This window comes from Carassius gibelio, chromosome B19 (assembly GCF_023724105.1).
Source record: "Carassius gibelio isolate Cgi1373 ecotype wild population from Czech Republic chromosome B19, carGib1.2-hapl.c, whole genome shotgun sequence".
In the NCBI taxonomy this organism is placed as follows: Eukaryota; Metazoa; Chordata; class Actinopteri; order Cypriniformes; family Cyprinidae; genus Carassius; species Carassius gibelio.
In genome coordinates, this window is record NC_068414.1 from 15,941,127 (window position 1) to 15,964,029 (window position 22,903).

At 37.3% G+C, this 22,903-nt stretch overlaps 1 protein-coding gene across 1 annotated transcript; it reads right to left on the reverse strand.

Moving 5' to 3' along the window:
- Nucleotides 1–2,678: 2,678 nt before the first annotated feature.
- On the reverse strand, nucleotides 2,679–7,703 carry LOC127979521 (neurensin-1-like). The gene is made up of 3 exons (XM_052585037.1): nucleotides 7,579–7,703; nucleotides 5,579–5,767; nucleotides 2,679–4,383 (listed from the first exon to the last, which is right to left on the reverse strand). Exons 2-3 carry the CDS (start codon nucleotides 5,756–5,758, stop codon nucleotides 3,982–3,984), a joined length of 582 nt encoding a protein of 193 aa, XP_052440997.1. The 5' UTR covers nucleotides 5,759–5,767; nucleotides 7,579–7,703; the 3' UTR covers nucleotides 2,679–3,981.
- Between the last annotated feature and the right edge of the window lie 15,200 nt (nucleotides 7,704–22,903).

Consider the following 22,903-nt stretch of genomic DNA (forward strand, 5'->3'; position numbering starts at 1 on the left):
GTGCCAGAGTCTAGAGGAAGACTGGGGAGAAGGAAATGCCAAAATGCCTGAAGTCCAGTGTCAAGTACCCACAGTCAGTGATGGTCTGGGGTGCCATGTCAGCTGCTGGTGTTGGTCCACTGTGTTTTATCAAGGGCAGGGTCAATGCAGCTAGCTATCAGGAGATTTTGGAGCACTTCATGCTTCCATCTGCTGAAAAGCTTTATGGAGATGAAGATTTCGTTTTTCAGCACTACCTGGCACCTGCTCACAGTGCCAAAACCACTGTTAAATGGTTTACTGACCATGGTATTACTGTGCTCAATTGGCCTGCCAACTCTCCTGACCTTAACCCCATAGAGAATCTGTGGGATATTGTGAAGATAAGTTGAGAGACGCAAGACCCAACACTCTGGATGAGCTTAAGGCCGCTATCGAAGCATCCTGGGCCTCCATAACACCTCAGCCTCCATGCCACGCCGCATTGAAGCAGTCATTTTTGCAAAAGGATTCCCGACCAAGTATTGAGTGCATAATTGAACATAATTATTTTAAGGTTGACTTTTTTTGTATTAAAAACACTTTTCTTTTATTGGTCAGATGAAATATGCTAATTTTTTGAGATAGGAATTTTGGGTTTTCATGAGCTGTATGCCAAAATCATCAGTATTAAAACAATAAAAAACCTGAAATATTTCAGTTGGTGTGCAATGAATCTGAAATATATGAAAGTTTAATTTTTATCATTACATTATGGAAAGTTATGAACTTTTATCACAATATGCTAATTTTTTGAGAAGGACCTGTATATAGGATAATGATTTAAGAAATACAAACAGTTTAATAAAATGCAGCAGCAACAAAAATAAATTCTGTCAAGTTTGCTCAAAATGTGTACTTCTGCAAATTACTGTTTGCACAATTACAGAAGAATCAGCATCAATCAAATAAAGACCAACACTTGTCAGATTTTACATATTAAGCATAATAAAAATGTACAAATATAAGAATGGAATAACACTCTATTTATTAGTTACATGCTATCACATCAGTTAATCATTATACTTATTTGGATAATAGGTGTCAGAGACCTCAATTATCTCCCATTCTTAAAAAAATAATAATTTAGTATTAGTAATGCAGCACTTTAGAGTCTTTCATGGATAAACAGCAGTAAGCTCTTAATTGTGCTTTGAAACCTTGAGCGAATCAGCATCGCTCACCAGTGGCAAGAGTTCATAGGTTCATTGAATTTGTGCAGTGTGCAGTTTCTCAGAGCAGCGAGTCATTTTCCACAGCTCAGTCAATGGAGCATGTCAATTTCATCATTTCTCCAACCCCCCACCTCACAGCGAACAGACCGCTCTGGTGTCACAGACCCTCCATCCTCCTGTCTCTCTACTCCACACAGTTTGAGCTGAGATACTCAAGCACACGTACAGTGAGTTGTCAGTCAGTGACATTGTAAGGCACCTGAGTGATGATGTAGTGAAAAACTGACATACCTGCTCTAGATAACCTAGAGGGATAGTTCACGCAAAAATTAATATTCTATCATAATTTAATCACCTTCATTTCACTCCAAACTTGCATGGTTTTCTTTCTTCTGCTGGACACACACACACACACACACAAAGAAAGAAAGAAGAGGAATGTTTCAGATCTGAAAACCAAAACACACATCAACAGAAACCCAAAAGCGTGTCCCAGTATCCATGCTTGCATTCTTGGTCACATGAGCGTGTGTGTACATGACAGGACGTTCATAGGACTAAAAAAGGCTTTTCTTTTCACTGATGTTATGAGGTTTATAGTTTGCAATATCTGATTGAATGCAATGTTTGAATAATATGAGAGTGAAGACCTATATTTGAATCAGTCCATCAAAAGAGAATGTATAAGTGATGACCGAATTTAAATTTTTGGGTGAACTGTCATTTATAAATACAAAATGGATATCTCTTTAGGCATATAAAAGTACTACCACTGCAAAAACAAAAATATAATCAAAAATGTGTGTAGTGTGTGATATCAAACATTCAGGATGTACTGCCACAATTGATACCATGGCTACCCCCCACTATCTCCAACATTAAAATAATGCATATAGTTAGATCATCCTGAGCGCATATTTTGAGTACACCCAGACACCCATCAACACGCTGTAGCACTCATCTGGTGTGGCTTTTCTAAACAAACATGTGTTAACAAACTGCCAACACATTACAGGCATCAAGCACATGACCTAAAGCTGAAGACAAACAACATTTCTTCCCATCTCACTCTTGTTTTCTGTATACGTCTAGCCGCAGAGGAGTGAACGATTCTTGATGATGGCTCTACGTGTGGAGCGCTAGGTTAACTGATTGTTAACAGCCCACGTTCTGTGAGCTATGACTGTTATATGAGGGAAGGTGACTCACAGCGAGCCCTCGCGAGAGAATGAGGGAGAAAGCGGTTTAGTGGAAGCAGGGAACAGGGTTGGGATGAGTCATTGCTGCTTCCTGCATCTATTTACAGTCACTCAACCTGCCCACTGATAGACAATATGAAAGAGATGGCTGTTTTTAATAAATGATCATACCTTACTGAGTATGGTTTTCTTTCAATCACACCACCAGTGAATGAAAAGGTGCCCATGAACATGATCTTTAAGAATACTAATACTTCTATTAATAATACACAAAAAGTCAAGTGGATTGAGATTGCTGACACTGATTTATTGGACTTGTTTAGAGAAGAACATTTATATACACTGACATAATGAGACAATAAGACAAGACAATCATGGTGTTGTGTACAGTAAATCCCATTTGGTCTTTCACACAACTGCAGCTCATGAAAGAGTAAAGGGCAAAAATGCAGTAAGAAAACAAATCTGTTACCTGATATTTTATGCATAAGAGCAGAATATCTGAAAGAAAAGATAACAGGGATCCAGAAATAGTTGTGCATATTATTGAGACAGACTGGCATTTCTACAGTGTTTGCAAGGCAGCTCCGTATTGATATTGCTCAAACATTCTGGAGAGGATTTGTTATACTAATAAGCTAAAATCTAAACCTTATCCTGAATTAAGTCAAACTGAACAATGTAACATCAGATTCCATTCAAACTTGTGTTTAGAACCTTCAGCATTCAGATTCCAACATTCTAAATTTCAATTGCATATTTGCATCCTAAATTGTGGTTGGTCTTTATTTTTTTCTTAAACCATCTTTACACTTTAAAAGATATATACTGGGCACAGAAGATGCTTTAAATATAATTATCTATTGATGACTTTTAATATATTATATTTTATACATATACTACTGTTCAAAGGTTTGGTAAGCTTTTTTGTTGTTGTTTTTATACTCACAAATATTGCATTTATTTAATCAAAAACGCAATATAAATTGTTCTACTGTGAAATATTACAATTTAAATTTCTAAAAGTTGTATATTTTAATATATTTAAAAATGTAATTTATTCCTGTGATGCAAAGCTAAATTTTCCATATCATTAGTCCAGCCTTAAGTGTCACATGATCCTTCAGAAATCATTCTAATATGCTGATTTGCTGCTCAAAAAATAAAATAAAATAAAAAATATTCTCGGTCATGAAAAAAGTTGTGCTGCTTCATATTTTTGAGAAAACCATGATACATTGATTAATATAAATTTAAGAGTGTAAAAAAAAAGGTAAAATTGCAAAAAACAGAAAAAAAAAAAACCTTACGGACGCCAAACTATTCAGAACTTTCTTTTGCTGCCTTGCAACCACTTAGTGGCTCTTCATTTGATCAATACTGTTATATTAAAAAATACAAAAATGATTTTGATGATAATTATACAAATGCTGGACAACAGATGGCACAGGTACTTGCCAATTTAATTCTCTTAGCACATAATTGTCAAACACAAAAAAGACACTCCCCAATTTCTCATTGAAATATATAAGGAGCTTTAGTTGACTGCTTCAACCGCACTTTTGAACAGGCATTGTCACACAGCTCTTTTACGAGCACTGCTGAACTTTATCATCCCTAGTGAGAGGAGATACTCCTCCGTCACTAGAGACCGGGCTGGGAGGCTTCATTACAGGGTCTGCTGGGCTTCTTATTGCACTCGGGACTCTGGTTCCCCCCTTCCGTTCTCGTCTTGAGTCATCCTGTTTTGTGGGTGTTGTGGAGAAGTCAGACATCAGGATTCCACCTGCCATCAGAACCCCACCCAGAGTGAGAAGCCCTGTGCCGACCAGTACGCATATGTGAAGTGAGCGATTGTGACGCATGGCCTGTCGGTCCACGAACAGCAGTTCACCCTCACCGAAAGCCTCAATGCGAGTGGGGATGGAATAGCCCACTGTCATGACCACCAGCCCGACTGACAGGAGCACCACACCAACGGCAAGTGAGACCTAAGGGAGAACAAGTTTGATTTAGTTTCTAATAACCCTGCTGAAAAGACCAGTCAACACTGAAAGATGCTGCAGTTGCTTGATTTGATTGACAGATGGTGATGTGAATCTGAAAGTGAATCACTACTGATTATGCATATGTGACCCTGGAGCACAAAACCAGTCATAAGTGTCAGTTCTTTAAAACTGAGATTTATACATCATCTGTAAAGAAATAGATAAATTAGCTTTTCATTGGTGTATGGTTTGTTTAGGCAATATTTGTCTGAGATACATCTATTCAAAAATCTGGAATCTGAGGGTGCAAAATAAATAAATAAAAATATTGAGAACATTTTAAAAAGCTTTTAAAGTTGTCCAAATGTAGTCCTTAGCAATGCAAATCACTAATAAAAAAATAGTTTTGATATATTTACTGTAGGCAGTTGACTAAATATCTTCATGGAACATGCTGTTTACTTAGTATCATAATACATTTTTGCTTAAAAGAAATATCGACCCATCATTTGGACCCATACAATGTGTTGTTGGCTATTGCAACAAATATACCCCAGCGACTTATGGTGGTCTAGGGTCACAATACATATTTTCGGTGGTATCCATTTTGATAACAAAAGCGTTTCAAAAATGTACCAGGCTTCAAAACAATTTGACACTTCCAAAGTGGAATCAGCTGAATTTGGTTTTGGACTCAAGCAAACATGCAAATCATAAAACAACAAATACAACATTTATCACAGATGTGCATTCTTAAAAATAAAGTTTCTATATTGGCATTACTGGTTCCCATGAAGAACCTTTGACATCAGTGGAACCTTTCCATGCCACAAAAAAGTTATTTATAGTGGAAAAAAATTTCTTAAGATCATTAAAATGTTCTTCACACTAAGAATAAAATAACTGTTCTTTTAAGAACTATTCACTGAAAGGTTCTTTTGGGAACTCGGAATAGTTCTTTTATGGCAAGGTTGTCCAAACCTGTCCCTGGAGGGCCACTGTTTTGCAGAGTTTAGACTTAAACACACCTGAACCAACTAATCAAGATCTTCAGACTTACTAGAAATGTCTTGGCAAGTGTGTTGAAGCAAAACTCTACAGGATTTTGGCCCTACAAGAGCCACTGCTCTAAGGCATCGCTGCCAAAAGACCCTTTTGGAACCTTTATTTTTTAAAAGCATCTGGTCCTCTTCGATACCTTCCAGAAGCTAGAGCTCCACCGCAGCGGTGATCTCTGGCCCTGAAAGTCCTCCTGCTGCTCCCTCATTGAGGCTGTGCACTCCTCGTAGAAGTGGTGTAGATAGGAGCGCACTCCGAAAACATGACAGCCGGAGTCGACGGTGTGACCAGACCCACAAAACTCAGAGCAAGAGGCCATCTCTCAGAGCTGTGATTACAAACACAAATCATTAAAAGACATCCTAAAATATTGAAGAAAGCAGTTCTTAACCTTCTCAGCTTTAATGGTCATATTTTGGAGTTACAAAACAGTTTACTGCATTTCTCAATGTGACTCCAATTCATCTAACTTATTATTATTTTTTATCATTTTTTCAGCCTTTTCACAGTCTTAGACCAAGTATAGGCTACAATAGTGAATTTTTTTTCACCACAGCCTCATGTTCTTTCTAGTCATGTAGCACCAATTTAATTTTATTTTATTGCACAGACAACCAACTTTAATTAAAATTCCATCTTGTTAAGGATGAATTATCCCTTTAACCTAACATACAGCTATCACTTTGTATTTCTCACACAGGTTTAATAATAGCACAGATTAATTTTTTTTTTTTTTTGAATGTCAGCTATATCCATGTCTATTATAGTTGATGTTTTCTTCAATGTGGAAAACCACCCACTGATGAAACACACTCTCAGAGATATAAACACTCCACTTCCTGTAATCTACACTCTCAAGAGCATCATACTGTAAATAATTGAATTTATATACAATATAGTTTGCATCCAATATTTCATAAATTCGTTTATAGTAATACCCAATGATATTATTTTACTGCACACTAAACTATAGTTTATACCCTTAGTTTGGGATTAAAATGCAGTTTAAACAAAGAGTTTATTTGCTCTATAATTAAGTTTAATCAAGCCCTTCATATTCTGAATACTCGGGAGGCACTGTAAATGCTTCATTAGCTAAAACTGAATATCAGAATAATGAACACACAGGCTTAAAAAGAGAGTAATGCAAATTAGCTCATAAATCATTTTGCAGATTAGTCGTTTATATGCATGCCAGGACGCCAGTTTTTGGTGGAGCACCCGCAAATAAGTTTTTTTATTTTATTTTTTTTATTTTTTATGGTCGTATGCTTCAACAACATTTTCACACGTTTCTATAACAAAAAAAAAAAAAAAAAAAAAAAAATGTATTGCAAAACAATGAATGCTCAGAGCTCATATTTAGCGATGAATGGTCACCCAGAAGAAGGTAGCCATAGCAACAGCAGCAGCAGACCGCAAGATCATTATCAGACAATTATATCAGCGAACATAAAATAGGTCATAATCTATTACCATAAAGAGGATTCATATCTCACAAAACCTTAAAAGTAAGCACTTTACAGAAACCCATATTTTGGAATCGAGATATATCACAGATGTTTAAAACATGCTTGTTAGAAACACAACCCTTTACAGTATGACAAAGTGTAGATGAGAATGACTCAACCTACTACTGCATGGTTATTGACAATACATCTGCATAAAAATAAATAAATAAATAAAAAATCATCGACGCAACTCTGCTTCCGTGAAATTCAAAACACTCAGGATATTTTTCTGTTATATCTACACGATCAAACCCACTGTCTTTTAAGCACACATTTATGTAAATCGTGCTGTACGGAATCGTTACATTTACTGCGATTAAATCAAGCGGAGAGATGCTCAAATATCGGCGACAGCAATAAACACGTCAATAAACGCAATGTCAGTAAAGAGGATTTAACGAATCTGCGTAATTATATGAATCACAGTGGCTACTGAACATTAAAACGCCACAGGCAAAGGAAATTGCAGATACATCGCTATTAAAACTCATTTAAATGACATCCCTCATATTATATTCATTTTCATAGTCGGTTTATGATAAGGCGCCTGCCATGCAAAACGATGCATCTGTTCAAATCTATCTTATTGTTTTTAATATAAAATAGTTCAAATAAATTAGGCTACTACCGAATGTTCAGTAATCGATCCTTGTCGCTTGTTTTCGTGTCTTCATCAGCCAAAGTTTACATCTGCTGGAGTGCGCACAATGCCCATGCGCGTCTGATCTCCACAGCCTTTACACACTGTAGGCTATGTGCTCTTTCTCGTTCGATGTATTTACAAATTACGACATCTACGTAGAATGGTAATAATTATTAAATGAAAAATAAACTACAAATATTTAATGCAATGACATTTTAGATGCATGTCTTCCAACCTGCAAAACTAATCTAGCCCAGGATACTTAAAAAACAAAACAAAAAAAAAAAACAAAGAGTGTTGTCAGGACGCAACATAGAGCATATAGTGTCGTAATTGTTGGTAGCATTTAATTTGTAGGCTATTACAGGACGTGTCAATAACACATATCTCCGCCTAAAGCTGCGAATAATTAAGAAAATAGGCTATAATTGTTTTTCTCTCCATGCCCTCGACTTGTAGAGCCATATAGAGAGAGATGTGATTAAAAAATATATATAATAATAATCCTCAGTTTTAAGTGCTCTTAGGGCATTTGTTAGCAATGTTGCAACACCATAAGCCATGTTCAAGGTTGTGCATCCATTATGAGGCTCTGAATGATGGAAATTACATTTTTTTTGTAGAAATTCCACAAACTCTTCAAGTAGTTCTATGCCTGCTCATTACGACTAACCTTGGGATATGTTTTGTGGTTTGGAATGCTTAGAAAAGTGCATGTCCTCACATGACAGGTTATGTTAACACACACTCTCCTTTCTTCAGTCAATAAGTGTAATTTCCATGGTTACACAAGCAGTTAAGAAGAAACATTCAGTACTTTAAAAAGCTTACATTTCCATGTAGATTTAAATATTTCCTTTCAAATGTGGCAAAATGTCAGTGAAAGTATGAAAACAATGTCTTCGAACCAATCATATACTATTTGCCATTTACCATTCACCAAGTATTGCATTGCATTATTTGTAGTGTGTCTTTTTGTATAAAGTATGTTGGGTTATAAATAAAACAGCTTTATGCAACATACTGAGAAAACACGGAATCTTGTCAGATTTTATATGGGACATATAATTAGAGCTGTCCATGGTGCTGAAGCTCCAGATTGACAGCTGTCTGTTTATCTCCGCTAATGCATACTGTAAAGTAGATTTGAATATTAGCAGTGCACACATATTTTAAGTTGTTGCAGACGCATTGATGAAAGAAAAAAAATCACGATGCAGTCATTTTGCTGTCTTTCTTCACCAACTGTCTCATACCTTTTTTCCGTACACACAGGACTTGAATATTTAAAGTGCGGGGGCGAGCGGCAGTCCTAGAGCGCGCAGATAATGTGCTCATTATGTCGGTGAGGCGGCGAAGCATAAACGCTATCAATGGCAATGCCATCGTTTCCCTCTCACCCGTGATATACGATGCGCTTACACGGCTGGTGTCGTGTGGAGAAGCCTACGGAGTTCAAAAAGTCAAGAGACGCGCCTCCTGATGTAGCGGGACCCAGACAGTTCGCCCGCGTGCCAAAATGGAGATGTTACATCATCTTAATGGTCAAACAATGGGGCGTTGCGATGAATAATACATGCCATCTCAACCTAAGCCTAGCCTATTTCGTGAGGGCTGAGGTAAACCCCGCGTCCGAATATGCAATAGTATGCAAAAGCAGTATGTCAAATGGATGTCAGAATACGAAGAAGTGGCCATGATACGGATAGTGAACAGTCCTGTGCGCAACCAGAGTGAATTTTGCTATTATATGAGGCAACTGAAGCTGAGAAACCATTAGATTTGATAAGTTATATCTATAATAATAATAATAATAAACATTTGGTGGAGACAGCTCATTTTAAGTCTAGAAGGGGTCTAGAAGAGTACTGCAAACAATTTCATAGAATACATATATTAGAGTTGTCAAAGTATCATAATTCATCCAAAATTTTCTGGAAAATGACGCACCCTCAGGCCATCCAAAATATAGATGAGTTTGTTTCTTCATTGGAACAGAGTTGCTCACTCACTCGATCCTCTGCAGTGAATGGGTGCCGTCAGAAACAGCTGATAAAAACACAAAAATCCACAAGTAATCCATGCCACTCCATCAATTAGCATATTGTGGAGGCAAAAAGCTTCATTTCTGTAATAAACAAATCAGTCAAGAAGTTTTAAACTTCTAACAGTTGCTTCCAGCTAAAATATGAGCCCTATATCTATTATCTATTATAGATACGGTATATGTCTAAAAAATATGTCTTGTCTGAATCAGGAGAGAAATATGCACAGATCAAGCACTGTTTACAGTCAAAAACCACACTAAATAAATATGTTAGTGGATTTTGATGTAAGAGGACAACAGAGGATGGAGATTTCTTATTGGAGGAAACATTGTGGATTATGGACTCTTATTTTTGCCAAAAGCTACAGTTTAAATTTCAAACAACTTAATGATGGATTTTTAATTACAAATATGCAGCTATTTGCTCCACAATACGTTAACTGATGGACTGGAGTGGTGTAGAGTGGTCATCTGTTTGGGCACTCATTCTGATGGCACCCATTCACTGCAGATGATCCATTGGTGAACAAGTGATGTAATTTTTAAATGGCTAAATCTTCAAATCTTTTCTGATAAGGAAACAAACTCATCTACACCTTGATTGGTCTGAGGGTGAATACATTTTCCGGAAATTAAACTATTCCTTTTTTTTAACACATTTGCAAATTTGACTTTATTACAGCTTCATTCTGCTTTCTAAAGTCTGGTTGGAAACCATGCAAGAGATTACTGTGATTTTTATTATAAAGGGAAATGGGGAAATAGGAATAGTTTGCATTTGTGCTGTATATCCTGTATATCTAGTAGTTCCCCCTCACCACTGTGGCCTTTGTCTTGCTCACTGTGGCACAAAACTATCTTAGAATGGTTTTTATTATGTTAATCATATGCAAATAAATTTACATTTAATATAATTTTTTTCCTCTTCTGGGTTACGTCTAACATTACTGTAATAGTAGCCTGAAAAAAGACACACTGTTAACTTAATACAAAGTAATAGTTTCATCATTTTTCAGGCTTTTATATAATGACATTAAAAAAAGCCAATTACTTTATTCTGGTAACATAGTGTTTTTTAATACCACTCTTTTTTCTCACTATATAAAGACATCTCTATAGTGTACATATAAATATCTCCCTTTATAAATTAGGAAGGGGGTCCCTCACAAAGCAATCATCACATCATTATATGCTCATAGGCAACAAATAAGGTAATTTAAGTTTAATTTCACTAACAATACCCAAATGAATTATTTTTGTGGTTATTGATAGTATGTTAGTAGCTCAAAAACATTTGGGTCAAAGGTCAATGCCAGCTTGCAAGACGAATATCTGTATACCTACAGAATGTTATTTGTCAGCGGTCAAAAAGCTCTTTATTTAATTCAGCAGATACCTATTATCTGTTTGAGTGTCTGCTTTATGTTATCCAAACTATGGAAGGTTTGAAGTTTTTTTTAACATCATAAGCAGGAAAAACTGTACGATTCAAGCTTATTGCCAAGATAATGTAGTTTCCTTTCTGTCTTTAGGGTTTATATTCACCAATCCTTCACCTTCCTGTCATCGCCGCTTACATAAGGATATTGGTTTCTCTCTTTTTCTGTCTTTTCAGAAACAGTGGCCTACATTTCGCACATGGAGGTTTGTGTCTGAGAGATGAAGTCTGAAAACTTGGGAGATGTGTTTAGTTAAAATCTCAGATAACCTGAACGCTAGATGGCGCTATCATCCCAGACAGCTCATGACAGAGCAGCTCTCGGCTTTGTTTCGTCCATGAGACACACTCTTTAGTCATCTAAAAGTGCCAAGTGCTGCATCGTTACATTTTGCAGACACATTTCCTCAGGAATGTACACTATGTGGACAAATGTTCTTTATTTGACATTTTCTGTTACTATATCACAAACATTCCTTTCACTATTTCAATTCCTAAAAACAATCTCTTTAGACATGATTTGATTTTAACAATCAAATGCTTGCAGCGCCACATTAACAGTCCAGAGGAGCAAAACCCATCACTAATAAAGGGCACATTTATAGGTTTCAATCCTCAGAGGTAAACATGTCATACATGCCTATGAATCCAGTGTTGGCACGGCGGACGGCTCGCATCCTCTGTTCAGCCCTGCCCGCACCCCTGCCATCTGTCCCAGTGTCCTACACACGCAGCTCGCTCTGCACACAGCCCCAGGGCAGGAGCAGGGGGAGCGGTGGCACAGCAGCCCCGACATCTGCTGCTTCCGTGGGCTGCATGGATGCGGAGGCCCCCTGGGTCCCAGAGAACAGCGGCAGAGGCCGAGCAGCCACAGCGTCCTGCAGGGTACTACTGTCTCTCCTCCGCATCGTGGTGGCGTCTGAGAGCATGACCCATGTCAGCGATCGCCGCTCACGCTCCTCTGGGTGAAGGGTGGAAGGCGTTTGGTGCCATTTGCCTTGCTCGTTAGGCTGTAAGGTCAATTTGACCTGAATTAATATTAAAATTTGTGAAGCGTGACAGTTGGCATACAAATGCATTTTGCGTGTAGAGGTTTAAAAGACACTTGCTTGTGTTGATTTGACTGCAATGAAAAAACTTGAGTAATGACACAATTTTTTGGTAGCACCTCAGTAAAGTTTCTCACTATTAACTAGTTGCTTATTAGCATGCCTATTAATAATGTATTGGCTGTTTATTAATACTTATAAAGCACATATTCTGCATGACCATATTCTACATCCCTAATCCTAAATTACCTTACTATTATTAAGCTGCAAATTAGTAGTCATCAAACTAAATTCAAATTAAGATATTCAATCATTCAACGCAATTTATCTGAACAATTATACTGTTGCTTTCTGTACAGCTGCTATTCAATATTTCATAGCAAATTATTTTGCAACATCGACATTGCTATTAAACCGAATTGAATCAATATTGACTTGAGCTGAATATCTAAGCTGCTGGCTTTGGTAGAGCTGCTTATAGATGAACTGAACTTGATTCATAATTGATTATTTTACACATTTATTGAACTGAACTGAACCAACACTGACTTTACTGGAGCTAAATAATCATTCTATCGCTTTCTATAGAGCTGCTTTTCAAATTTATTTCATAATTGATGTTTTTCGCAATATCGACAGTGCTAATAAACCAAACTGAATCAATATTTAAGTGACTTGAGGTGAATAATGACACTATTGCCTTCTGTAGAGCTGCTTTACAACTGATTTGAATTTGTACGATATTTAAAGCTCACATCAACTCTGGGTAATGACTAGCTATTAACTATGAACCTACCCCCCCCCCCCCCCAAATAAAACCTTATCTTAATTTACGTATTTACCTTTTACTACCAAGCAATTTCTTTGGTAAGTACACCAAGTATACGTCCTGTAAAATAAAGTGTAACCAAAGTGATTTACTTTTGTACCTTGAAATGGGTTTAGTCCCATTAAAAAAAGTATCTTGTGTTTGGTGATGGGTTTTTGATTCAAAGTCACACCAGAGGTGTTCAGCTGGGTTTAGGACCTTGCTTTCTGCAGACCAAAGTTGTTCCACACTGACTGAATCAATCATTTCCTTTTAAACCTGGACTTATACACAGAGGCATCATTGCCATGTTAGAATACAAAAGGGTCCTGTCCAAACTGTTCTTGTAAAATTAGAAGCACACCATTCCCTAGAATATCATTACATGCTTAAACATTAAGATTTGTAAACACCGAAATTACTAAAGTAGTCAAACCTGTTTATTAGAAGGGGGTGTCCCAATACTTTTGCCATTTTCTCCCCGCATTTTCTTTTCTTTTCATTATGTCTAAAAATGTCTTGCGGGAATTGCTATTCTTTTGTTGTATGTACAAGAAGTGATTAAAAAGACGCAGCAATGTGAAAGAACACCCATTTGTGATGAGCCTACCTATGAATAATAATAATAATATTAGACGTACTTTGATACTCTAACACTGTAAAAGGAAAAGAATCAAACTCTCAAGGTCTTGTTTTTTTCTTCCTCGACACTGCGCTGGAAGCCAGGGCTTCTCTCTCTCTCTCCCTCCCAGTGTCTCCCTTTTCCATTTTCCTCCCTGAGAAGCAGGGAGCACGGTATAGCATCCTCTTTTATCTCAGGAGCAATCAATAATGTATGGGACTCCCGGGCTCTCTATGGAGAGGAGCTCCAGCGTTGCTGCCGCTCTGCCGTACCACTCGCACTGACAGCCCGCTCAGCACCCCGTCTGCCTGCCCCGGCCCGGGCCTCCAATTAAACACAGTACTTAGAGAATCCGGCAGCTCGAGTACAAGCGGAGCAAGCCCCCTCCTTCTCTCCCCACAACCTCTGGAGACCCCCTAACCTACTCGCCCACACCGTATTGATCTTCACGCAGATGTAAAAGACTATTGAGGTCATCATTCATTTTTTATCATTCCCAAGAAAAATGTCAAAACGTGTGGCAAAAAAACAACGTTGTGTCAGACGTAATGGACTCGGCTGCAACAGTGTGGGATACTTGTGTCAAACCGGATGAAAAAACTTTGAAAGCAGCCAAATCCAGCTTGGTTCTTAACCCTGTAAATCTACATTAAGGCCCTTTAAGCTCAGAAATGCCTTTCTTCGACAGTCTGACTTATAACAAAGATGCATTCACCATGAGGTGAATGTTGGCCGTTCTGCAGAGGAGGTACTGATGAGTGTGCTGGAGCAGATGTGGACTTCGACGGCTCTCTGTTGAGGCCTGGGCTCTGTTGTGGTCACTGCTGAGAGCCGGTAATGACAAACACTGATGCTGCCCAATGCATCAGACTGTAATAAAACATTCAGAGGGTCCCACTGCGCTGCAGGCCCGCTGACCAGGGCTAATCGAAGGTGCTTATTCAAGGCACTTTCACACCAATAAATATTTAAATACACTTAAACTTCTACCTGATGTGGTCTACATACTCAGCACACTGCTGAAATCATTTTTAATCAGTATTCTTTCCTATGTAAAAATATGTAAACACCCCTACAACAAGATAAAATTACTTGCAAAATATATTGAGCCATTTTTTTTCCAGCATATGTGAAGGAAAAAACCAGTAGAAAGATAAATTCAAGACATATTCTCCCAAAAATAAAAAAAAAAAAAATAATAGACTCAAAAAACACAAATTATTGTGTCATAAAAAATAAGTACCAAAAATCTCATGATAATAAAGTCATGATAGGCCTTAAATAATATTATGATTCAACTTCATTATGATTTGACTTAATTATCCACTACTTTAATTTCATAATATTAGACGTTTTATCCCATAATGTTTCAGATTTGAGTATTTTTTTTTTGCAAAAGATCACTGATCTTCTAATATTATAACTTTTATATTCTAAACTTTATGATTTTGTTCTCATAAAAGGCCTCAACATGATATGTATAATATAATAATATATATTATGGCACTAAAACACTGTCATCAAGTGAATTTATTTTTTATGCAGTGTTTTTTTTTATGCAGTGTTCATGGTACATGACATGTTCTTACAAAGACCTTTAGTGAAAAGAATCTCTCTCACACTCCCCCGTCATGATTCTTCAGGGATGTCTTACCTACATGTCTGTGACTCTGACCCTCCCTGCGCTGACCACGTCCTCCTCATCTGGAGGATACACTACATCTCAGTGTTGGCAGAATGATGACAGCGTGTCTAATCTAACCCGGCGTGGATGCGAGCAAGACAGGCCTTATCCAGCACACAGCCTTGAGTTTCCAGCCTCTGTGGGAACGATGTGATAAAGTGGCATGATATTCCCTCCAGGAGACGCCACGAGTGGAAAAAAAGAGCTCAGAGGTCTGCGTCAACATTGGCCATTAGCGTCCCACAAATCAGCTGAGTTAACAGGGGGAAATAGCTTTCAGACTCTCCCCTCTGGAGGAGCGACAGAGAAAGGCCCCCGATAGTTCTGCACAGCTAGCCATTCATAGATCCCCAATTTATGGGCGACCCCAGAACAGGGCATCTTTGTGTAGAGGCCTTCACTGTACTGAACGCAGCCGCATAAATTATGCTTTTATTGGGCACCTTGCCCATTCCTCTCCATAACCTCAGCTAAACTTTTTCCATTTTTGGAGAGCATGTAATGCTCTGACTTTGTCCTCCTCACTGCAAAAAAATACGATATGATCAATAAGTCATGGAAACATACGTTTTTTTGTTTTTGTTTAACTTCATCAAAATAATTTCAATTCAGTTCAATTTCAAATTAATTTTATTAAGGATTTAAAAAGGATATACAAAGTTAGTTGCAGTAGCTTTGACAGCCAATTTCATTATGATAAAATTGTAATATTACGAGATAATACTCACATTAAGCATTTTTATGTTTTAGAAGTATGACCTTTGATAATACTTTTCTCATTTTATTTCCATAGTATTATGACTTTAGTCTCTATTTTCTTTGTAAAAAAAAAAATATATGATCAGTAAGTCAACATATGTTTTTCCATTACTTTAACACATTAAAATAATGAGCAATTTTAAATTATGAAATTCAAATACATTTTTAAGTTTAATATAACTCAAAAAGAGCTTAAAGTTAGAATTGAAATGAATTGTTCAGCCAATTTGATTATACGTAAAATAACATTATGCGACTATTAATAGGCACATAAAGCATTTCCAGGTTTTTCCTTTTGATATTACTTTTTTTTTTCATAATAGTACGTCTTTAGTCTCATATAGATTTTATTCTTGTAAAAAAAATTGTATGATCAATAAGTCATGACAACATATGCTTTTCCATTACTTTAACACATCCAAATACTTTAAGTAATTTTAAATATTTTTTAAAAGTTATATGAGATTTAAATAGATTTTTCTTTAAGCTTAATGTAACATAACAGTTGAAAGTTGGAAAAAAATATGAAACTTTGTTGTAGTTGAAACTTTGTTGTAAGTTGTAGTTGAAATGACTTACTGAATAATTACATATTTATAATACATTTGTTTTCGGTTTAACCTTTCAAAATAATTTGACCGATTTTAAATTCAACATGTTTTTTTTTTTTTTTTATTCTAATTCAACAAAAAAAGTTTGAGATTAAATTACTTGTACAGACAAATTGATATAAAATTAACAATATTGTGACATTATATAATTATAAATTAATATAATATAATCAAAAATAATTTAAAAAATTATGCGAAACTCATCCAAAATAATTTATCCAATTTTAGTTTTTACGTTTTTTTTTTTTTTTTTTAGTTCTTGGCCTTCAGTGTCTTTCTTGGCAAGTCGTCAGTGGAAATTAAACATCATGGGTTATATGTTCATGTACATAACTGCCATGGTGACTTCTTTTTATATCAATCCATATTTCCTACTGAAAGATGGTCTGTTGAGTTAATTATCTTGCTCTTTTTCCATACATAGAGGCTGAAATGTAGTGATAAGAAGCAGAGTTCTGTGCTTCTGTAATGAGCTTTACTATGAGTAATGGGTGTAGGCTGCTGCTCAGGGTAATGTCAATGACAAGACTCCAGCGCTCTCTTAATTACCTGCACATCCATGCCTGGCATAACGTGGGTCCATCTCCCCACCGAGAAGAAGGATCTGTCAGCCCTCATAAAGGATCCTGACAAAATGGGGTACAAATCGGCCCCCGTGTGGATGATTCTGCTGGTCATCACCGTTAGCTTGACCTTTTTGCTCAGCTAACGCCGTCCCTGAGCGGTGCGATTTTCAGAAACTTCTCATAATGTGGAGAGAACAAAAAACTGTGATGCATCAATGAAACATTCCATGAAATGCAGAGGAGGCATCACTCACGGCGGTTTGAATCCACTGCACTTCCTGCACCTGTCTGCATGTAATGAGGAGGCTTTGGGTCTTAATGAAATTTAGCATTGCTCTCACTGGAATTAAAACAGCTGCTGCGATCTGCAGAGATGGAGGTGGGCTGACAACACCTCCATTGGTGCTAATTAGACCAGCCAAGGAGAGGAAACTCACAGAGCATATATTAGGAAGGACCATTTTGCCAAGAACCGTTCAATATTTCCATACTGGCAGTGCAAAACAATTAGCGACATTCAGCATGAAATGTAACATAAGGCGGGAAAAGTTTGGTGGAGAATTTCTTCATGTTTAGTTGGAGCTACTAAAGCTGCTTGTTAATGCAGAGCGAGGATTATGCATCCTTTTATTAATACAAATGATGCTTGGATTTTAAAGTGTCAGTTTGTCAAAGCATTTTCCTGCCGTGCGCAAGATGTGGAACATGTCTGGGCAAAGTTCCCGCTCCTTTCTTCTCGGTTTCTCCATTATAACTATTGTTTCCTAACGGACAAAAGAAGAAAAATGGTAGAGAGAGGGAAAGAGAGGGAGAAAGACGCAGAGTGTTTTGATCTCAGTGTCTTTCAGAGGAGAAAGATTCAAGCTGAGCACTGGCACACAGAGACGCTCACCTCACAGGACATATACAGTGACTGCAGTCTTCAGAAGTTTTACTTTCGCTCCTTTGTGGTGTTGGTGTAGTTTTGCCAAGAGAATAAAACATGAATAGGTTTTTTTTTGTTTAGTTTTTTTTTGCTTTTACAAATGTTATACATGTAGATTGAAGTTTTTCTCCCCCTAGCTTGTCCCATGTGTGAGGCTGCATCAGACACAATCATTGACAGACACACAAAGTGAAGAAATATAATACAAAAGTGTGTGTTCGGTAAGATTTTGTAATGTTTTCAAAACGATTGTTCCCACCAAGGCTGCATTCAATTGATTTAAAATAAATAAATAATGATACTGTGAAATAATACAATTTAAATTAACTGCTTTCTATTTTAATATATATAATAAATGTAATTAAATGTACTTTTGGTCGATCCTTCAGAAATTATTTTAATATGCTGATTGGCTGCTCAATGTAAATTTTTTGTTATTAGCAATGTTGAAAACAGTTGATTTCGATCAAATAAATTCTTACTGAGCCCAAACATTTGTCTGGTAGTGTATATTCATGTGCACAGTATGTTTTTGTATGAATGTTTTATCTTATTCAAATCATTTCTTGACCTATATTTTGAAACTTGTACTTCTTTAAAGGCAAACACTGTTCTGGGCTGTCTATCAACAAAATTGCAAGTAACATGCGGAGGAATATTTTTACATTTTTATGCATCTGTTGGTTTGTGGTATGCAAGGGGTTCTCTGTGATCACCATATCAGAGGGAGATCTGACTAACAACACTAAGATCACTGATAGTACGAAGAAAATCCTACAACATGCATATCATTAAAAAAAGTTGCCTGAGCAAGTGAGAAGTATATATTTGCAAGAACATATTGCTCTACAATATATTTTTATCTGTAACTCCATGTTTTTCATGACACTGACACCAAACACCAGTGGCTCTTTAGTGTCATTTGACCAATCATGGCATGATTTGTTTGAAAAATGTGAGATTTTAGAGCATTGATGACCATCCACAGTCCTTGTATAGAAAGCAGAAGCTTGAAATCCTTCCTAATAACTTCTTTTGGAAAAGCACAATCACCTTTGAATTGGCGTGAAGGTGAGTAAACAACAGCAGAATCTTCTTTCTGCTTGAACTACCCCTTGAATGTGTTATGTAGGAATTCATAAAACATGACGTGCATTTCCGCCTAACATCCTCTTGGTGTTAAACTAATAAAAACTAACAGCGATCCAAACATCTCCTGCAAATGTGAGCCATTCTCGTGTCTGATTGTCTCATTTATACGAGATTAATATTAATGCTCGACTGCTCCATCACAACAACGTCTAAGGCTGAAATTCACTTAGAATAATAAAATCCAGGGGTAACTGGTTACAAACTTGGCAGCATGTGCTGGCTTGTGTTGACTCCCTGTGCTGAGGTGGCAGTGATTCAGATGTAATGGGTCCTGTGTTTATTTAAATGGTTTTTCCATCACGGGCTGTAAAGTGAAGGAGCAGGACACTGCTGCAGTAAACAGGCTTGCGACTGCACTGATTTATAGCCCATTAGGAGCAGAGAGGCACTTTACTGCTCTAAGCTAATCTGAGCTCCACTGGCACTTCTGCTCAGCGAGTGTGTGTGTGTGTGTGCACATACATGTGTAAACGCTCAAACAGTTAACATTACACCAGACTGAGGTAATGACCTACCTTTCACCATGTTCGCTTGTGACATGTAAACGCTCGCGTTGAAGCTGAGAGGTTATTGTCCTAAACCTCCTTGAGCAAACAAATATGCCAACCCAAGCCCTGCAACTGAGTGCCGAGGTGACAGGCCGTCCCGCAGAAAGGATATCACATCCCATTAGCTTTTTAAAGGTAATTTTATTAGTCCAAACAATGTCGTTCTATTCTAGTTTATCACTTTTCCCGGCAGAAATAAAACTTGGGGTCATGTGAGGCGGCTTCTGAGAAAAACACCTTGGGAAGGCCTTCCCTCCTAACTGTGAGGTGGCCAGTAGCCACAAACCCTTTACATTAGCCCTCAGTTCCTCAGTGACATCACTCTAATTACATCCACAAACATGCTACGCAAACAAAAGCCACCCATCAAACCCTCCCACTGCACATCTGACCCATCGCTGTCATTCCAAAGGTTTTTAACCCAGCGATTATCCATTTCTCCATACGCAAGCTCTGCTTTTAAGCTGTTTAAAGGGCGTTGGTAAGCCTTGGGGAACGTGGTCAAGCCTCCCACAGTGGCCCCTCCACCACCTCCTCCTCTCCCTTGGGGGGGCGATTAACATTTCCATCTAGAAAGCACATCCATCCAGATAACCTTTTCATACAAGATCAACATGACTGTAAAGTGGTCATAAGTCATGCCACTTATCATAGGTTTAAAAGAGCAGCATTGTCATCATAGAGGCCTATCATAATCGCTCTGGACTAAATAATTCATCATGGGTCACGCTGGGGTTAAGTGGAAATCAACCAGAGGTCAAGAGGTTCCATGGCTTTGTTCACATGACATAAACATCTTTTCATACATTAAAGTGCTTCGCCAATGGTTATGTTCTTTACCTGGGTATGAGATATAGCTATATGTTTTGGTACCCAGGCTGTGGACAGTGCCCTTCAAAGGACCAATCAAATAATTGATTTAATAACAGTATGCTTATATTTAAGTCATGGCAACACCGAGAATAGTTTTAGCATAATAGGTATTGCAATGTTAATGCATTTGGTCTGAGAAACCAGATCTGTAGAGCAAGTTTGGATATGCTACTGCCAATACATACACAGGCATGCTTCAGAGAGTATGCAATATATGCTACTGCTGCATGAATGGTCAGACATAAATCCCACAGCAGATCTAGACAGGTGGTGCTGGGGGAGGTGGAGGGTTTCAGAAGAACTCTGATTGTGCTGCAGTATTAGCTTAAAGCAAACCATCCTATTTAAATGTTGAGCAAGCCATCTTCCTGGCTGCAGCAGAGGCCCTATCAGATTGCCCTGTGAAGCAAATGATGTGATTACTAACAGATTGCATGTAAAAGGCCTATCAGCCTGTGCAATCTAGAGTTTCATGACTGACCTAGATATTTAAGCATTATCCCACATGCAAAAGTGCTATTTTGAATATCGGATCAGCTGAGGCCGCAGGTAATCAGAGCCCTGCTGATATTCAGACTGACAACATGAGTGTGAGTGTGATATCACTTTTATTAAACAATTCATACTATTAATACTGACTAACTTAAATTTTAGGCTACATTCAAATGCATTTACATTCATGATAGCTGCTTGAGACCTTTCTTTATTAATAAGTAATATGTGTAAACCTGTATAATGTTCATGATTATCACCTGCAGTGAAAGTGGTGACACTTTCAGTATGTGGACTTGCCTGTACTTACAGTGTACTTACATAATAAAGTACTAATAATTTAAGGTAGGCTAGGATTTAGGGGTAGGTTCAAGGCTAGTACCTACAGCAGTTATTACCCAGTTATCATAATTAACTTAATCATAAGTACGTATGTATATGTGGAACATGACTGTAAAATAAAGTGTTACTGTGAAAATGACAAGTATTATTAAAGATGGCAGTGTAAATAGCTGAAAAGTCTAATCACATTTGAAACGACAGAAGTTCAAGTCCAAGTTTATCATTTAGATTGAAATTTCACCAACACACTCTCACGGCATTAAAGGGGTCATGAACTGAGAAATCTAAATTCCCTTGATCTTTTGACATACATGAGGTCATTGTACCATAAAAACACCCTGTACATTTCAGAACTCAAACCTTTTTTAGTCTATAAATAGCTTATATTGAAGCCAATCTACCAAAAATGACAGGTTGTGGAATGTGCCACTTTATGACGTAATAACATCAGATGTCATCAGTAAGAACTCGGCCCTTTGTTCACTTAATTTCACCGCAGATTCGTTTACAAATAAGGCATAATTCGATGCAGGATTTTCAGAAAGATTGAAACTAAAAGATGATTCTGTGCCAACTATATTGCATCCGACACTTATGTTTTTATTACGTGGTCACTATGGCTTTGTCTGTTATTACAGATCATTTGATGTGCACTATAGTTATGTGTTTTTAACCTTAATCACAGCAGCATGCATCTGTGAAGGATGTAGTCTGTCAAACATACACAGCTGTTAGCCAATCATTAGCAGTGGGGATATTTACTTCTGGGTCTTCAATCAGCCACACAATGTTCTGATGAGGGGCCTCAAAACAGGAGAGAAAATAGACTATGACTTCTGAATTAGCATGTTTTTTATGTAGAAATCTTGAAAATATTATAAGTGGACCACAGAGAACAGTACAAAATAATTTTAAAAAAGCAGTTCATGACCCCTTTAACTATTTGTGACTCGCAGGAGGTAAAATGAGCATGGCCTAATTTTGAGCTACAAGCAATAAAAGAATAAATATTGTTTGAATTTGAGGTTTTCACAAAAATGAGTTCTAGCGATCCCAATACTTCAAACTGTAATCCATTAAACATCTAAAATGATCTTTATTTGTATGCTTTCTGAGAGGTGTACCTTTTTCTCTGCTCGCTTCTTGACGACTGGTGTTTCCCTCAGCGCAAGTTTGTTATAGTTTTAAAACACAGCATTTCAGATTTGTGAATATTTATAGTGAATTCTTGTCTGAACCAGTGAAATGAGATGTTCAAACCCATGCTGATGTAAACAAATCGGTCGTGTTAACTGTAACATTCGAAGCATGTGCATAAAGATAAATCTCTTAGACAGCTCCAATTCAGATAAACAAATATACACAGAATTAGAGTACTTCACAATATCTTGCCG

What these genes read in the sequence shown, in the direction of transcription:
- LOC127979521 (XM_052585037.1), bottom strand. Translation starts at nt 5,758, where the DNA reads ATGGCCTCTTGCTCTGAGTTTTGTGGGTCTGGTCACACCGTCGACTCC. An exon ending in GGAGCTCTAGCTTCTGGAAG is followed by an intron (nt 4,384 to 5,578) that starts GTATCGAAGAGG and finishes GTTCTCCCTTAG; the next exon opens with GTCTCACTTGCCGTTGGTGT.